The sequence below is a fragment of the Coffea arabica genome, chromosome 1c (genome assembly GCF_036785885.1).
Source record: "Coffea arabica cultivar ET-39 chromosome 1c, Coffea Arabica ET-39 HiFi, whole genome shotgun sequence".
NCBI classification, from domain to species: domain Eukaryota; kingdom Viridiplantae; phylum Streptophyta; class Magnoliopsida; order Gentianales; family Rubiaceae; genus Coffea; species Coffea arabica.
In genome coordinates this window covers 12,698,425-12,701,873 of record NC_092310.1, presented here as the reverse complement: position 1 = coordinate 12,701,873, position 3,449 = coordinate 12,698,425, and the positions used below count along the sequence as shown (strand labels likewise).

At 41.3% G+C, this 3,449-nt stretch overlaps 1 protein-coding gene across 1 annotated transcript; it reads right to left on the bottom strand.

The window, feature by feature from the left end:
- Nucleotides 1–238: 238 nt before the first annotated feature.
- LOC140004624 (uncharacterized) lies at nucleotides 239–1,753 on the bottom strand. The gene is made up of 2 exons (XM_072044771.1): nucleotides 1,412–1,753; nucleotides 239–1,195 (listed from the first exon to the last, which is right to left on the bottom strand). Exons 1-2 carry the CDS (start codon nucleotides 1,751–1,753, stop codon nucleotides 239–241), a joined length of 1,299 nt encoding a protein of 432 aa, XP_071900872.1.
- Between the last annotated feature and the right edge of the window lie 1,696 nt (nucleotides 1,754–3,449).

Sequence of the window (3,449 nt, the reverse complement as noted above, 5' to 3'; positions counted from 1 at the left end):
TACATACCTCTACTGAGAAAAATGATTTCCTGTTGTGTTTATTTTATATTGGATGTTATGTGCAAAAAAGGCAAAAGATGTTGTAATGCTAAAATCATGAAATGCCAAAACAAAAGTGACACAAATTAGTATTGTGGATCAAAGAGTACTTTTTTTTTTTGGGCAAAATCCCAAACTGGGGGAGGGACGCCACCCCTCAAAGCTTTATTAGAAATAAACCCTTACAAGTTTGGAGCGATCACACTCTTACATAGCGAATGTAGGGGTACTGCCTAGAGTCTAGCTTACAGAGGCCTGTTGTGAGTATAGGAAGAGAGAGGGCATCAAAAACCTTCGAGTCACCAGATGAAACCGCCCGTTTTGCAAGGCTATCAGCTGCAGCATTGGTTTCTTTGTAGCAATGTGTTAATTCAAAGGAAACTTGACGAAGGGCTACTCGAGCCCTAGCTATCACCTCATCAATGCGCCAGGGGCACCTGCGTTCCCCATTAATGACATTTAGTAGAACAAGAGAATCCAGTTCCACCTTTATGTACTGCATACCCAAGGAAATACATAAATGTAAACCCTCAAGAAGAGCCATGGCCTCTGCTTGCATATTCGTCCGAAACCCGTAAAAGGAGGAGAAAGCACTAAGGACGTGGCCATGCTGATCGCGTATAATGCCCCCCCCCGCCAGAGTTTCCAGGATTCCGCTTGAAGAGCCATCAATATTGAGCTTGACGTAAGATGCAGGAGGCGAAGCCCATGCAAGAGATAGGACTTGCATAGATTTTGCCTTTTTAAGAAAAGGAACAACTCCCCGTTTCAGAAGCCAGTCATCGTCCATGCATGCCAAGGAGAGAGGGTGAGCAAGGGCCACCAAATGTATCAAACGCAGGATCTGGCGCACAACATGAGTTGCCGACGGCGTAGTAGCATCGAAAATGGCCCGATTACGTGCCTTCCAAAGTTCCCAGCAGACAAATAAAGGGACAATGTGTGACAGCTTTGCCATGGCAGATTTACCTGAAATGTTGCTCCACCAGCCTTGAAGTTTCAGTATGATATCATGATGAGAAGGTGCCCGGATGTCTAGCAATTGTTCCAGCTTTCCCCACACTTGGGTTGCCAAAGAACATTCCACAAACCAATGGGCTAGTGTGTCAGTACTTTCGCAGTAAGGGCACTTGGAGGGTAAATTAAAGCCCAACCGCTGCAAAATGTCAGGGAAAGGCAGAATGCAATTAAGCAGTCTCCACATGAATACCGAAACTTTCAGCGGTATGCGTTTATTCCAGAGCAACACGCGGGAAGGCATTGGGAGAGAGTGATCACGAAGGCTCTCCAACGCAGAAGATATTTGGAAGCCCCCATGCGAAGTAGGACACTAGATTAGGCAGTTAGGAGCAGCTCCCAGACTGAGCCGCACCTGTGAATGGTGAATACGCAACATCTCCTCGCTGGAAAGGCTCACTTGGTCCAAGTGCCAAATGTTATCGTGCAATACATCCCGAAGGCAGAGGTTCGGGGAGGGGACGTGCAAGCGATGCTTGCCCAACGGACCGGAGCCGATCCAGTTGTCATACCAGAAGGAAGCACTCCCATTCTTAATCAAGGTTTGCGAATGTTCCTCAACGAAGTCCCTAACTCGCAACATTCTCTTCCAAACAGCTGAGCTTGTCTGGCTGGCAGGAGCAGTGGTTAGATGCTCCGTGACTGCGACATGTTTTGTACGCATAAATCTGGTCCACAAGGCATCTGAAGTGCGCATTTTCCACCATAGCTTGCACCCAAAAGCATCCTGGACATCCTGTAAACGACGGAGGCCTAGGCCATTTTCTTGGGTAGGCTGGATCAAAGAGTACTTAAGAATCCTAAACCAAGAGTTGTAAAACTGACGTATTTAGAATGTATATGTATGAGTTAGTATAGAGTGGTTAATAGTATAGATAAATAATTTGAAAGCAAATTGCATGAAATTAACCAATTATATTTACAACATGATCCATTCATCATAACCAAAGCCACTCATATTAAGGGGGAAATATGAATTGCAAATGATCTTGATTAGCACATCAATGTTAATTGGAAAGTTAATTGAAAATATGTCAAAGAATGTTAACGTTTCTTTGAAATGGAAAAAGGAAAAAATTAAGATTGATTTTGAAGGTTTAAAGGAAAATTTTGATACTTGAAAATGTCACAAAGTAATTCATATGTCAAAATTAACTTTTGATAGATTAAATCATAGATTCATATCAAATAATGTTTAGCTATTCATTTTTATTAGTATCATATCATATATATTTATAATTTCGGTATGTCTAACGGGTGTCCTAAGATATATTTCAGGTGTTATATTTTTTGTAATATAAAATTAATTAGGGAAAGTAAACAAGTACAAGGCAGGTATGATTAAATAAGAAAAGTATATAAATGTAAGCGAGAATAATAATTATTAGTATGTATATATATATATATATGGTAGGCTAAGTAAATATTAGGTGTGTTAACACGTGCCTTTAGGGCACCCATTAGAAAAACCCTTATAATTTTTATATATTTATAAGTAAGTATGTGACAGTCCCACCTCCCTCTAAGGCGAACCAGAGGGTTCGACGGACCGCCTGCCCAACTCTCGCTGGGACTCAGTCGAGCCTCAATCAAATCCGAAATAAAACCACAAGATCAAACGAAATAACAATCCAAAACTTAAAGTGAAACTTATATACATTTCTATCTCAAAAGGAAGTACAATTATCGAATATACAAAAGTTCCCAATTTGTCATTCATCCAACCCGTGGCAAACACTAGGGCGAGAACCATTACAAAACAAAAAAACTAGACTAGGCTAACCTACACTGGGCTCTCGTCCTTGCTCGCATCCCCCTGTTAAGGAAAACAAAACTAAGGGGGTGAGCTAAAAGGTCAGTGAGGTTCCGAACATATAGGCAACAAGAGGTTCAATGCATTCATTACATATAACCAATAATTCAAGATACAAATACAAAATAAAGCGATAAACACATTCATTAAAAGGATACAACTCACAGGGAGCCATTCATTTGTTTGTTTGTTCGTTCATTCATTCTCCTGTCATTCCCCTTATTTCTCCAATCATTTAAAATGCATTTTTAGTAAGTAAAACCCTCGTTTGCATTGACATTCGTTCGTTCATTTCATTCACCCCCTCCTGGACGTTGGCCAGGCTCCACCCGACAACAAGGTAATACTCGAGTATACCAAACGTTCACCCAGGGTCACTAAATCGCCCGACCGAATCCGCTTCTAGCTCGAGTCGATCAGCAACGAAGGGCAAGGGCCCAGTTCAGCCAAACGACTTACATTCATGCGCAACTAGCATTTAATGATTTAATCATTGAAAATTTCACATTCAGTTAGGTCGAGTGCGATAAAGTACACACTCGCCTAGAAAACTCATTTTAAGCAATCATTGAAAGTACTT

Excerpts from the sequence above, each read along its gene's own strand:
- LOC140004624 (XM_072044771.1), bottom strand. The coding sequence starts at position 1,753 with ATGCGCACTTCAGATGCCTTGTGGACCAGATTTATGCGTACAAAACAT. Across the intron at positions 1,196-1,411 it reads TGCGTATTCACCATTCACAG|CGGTTGGGCTTTAATTTACC; the intron begins GTGCGGCTCAGT and ends GACATTTTGCAG.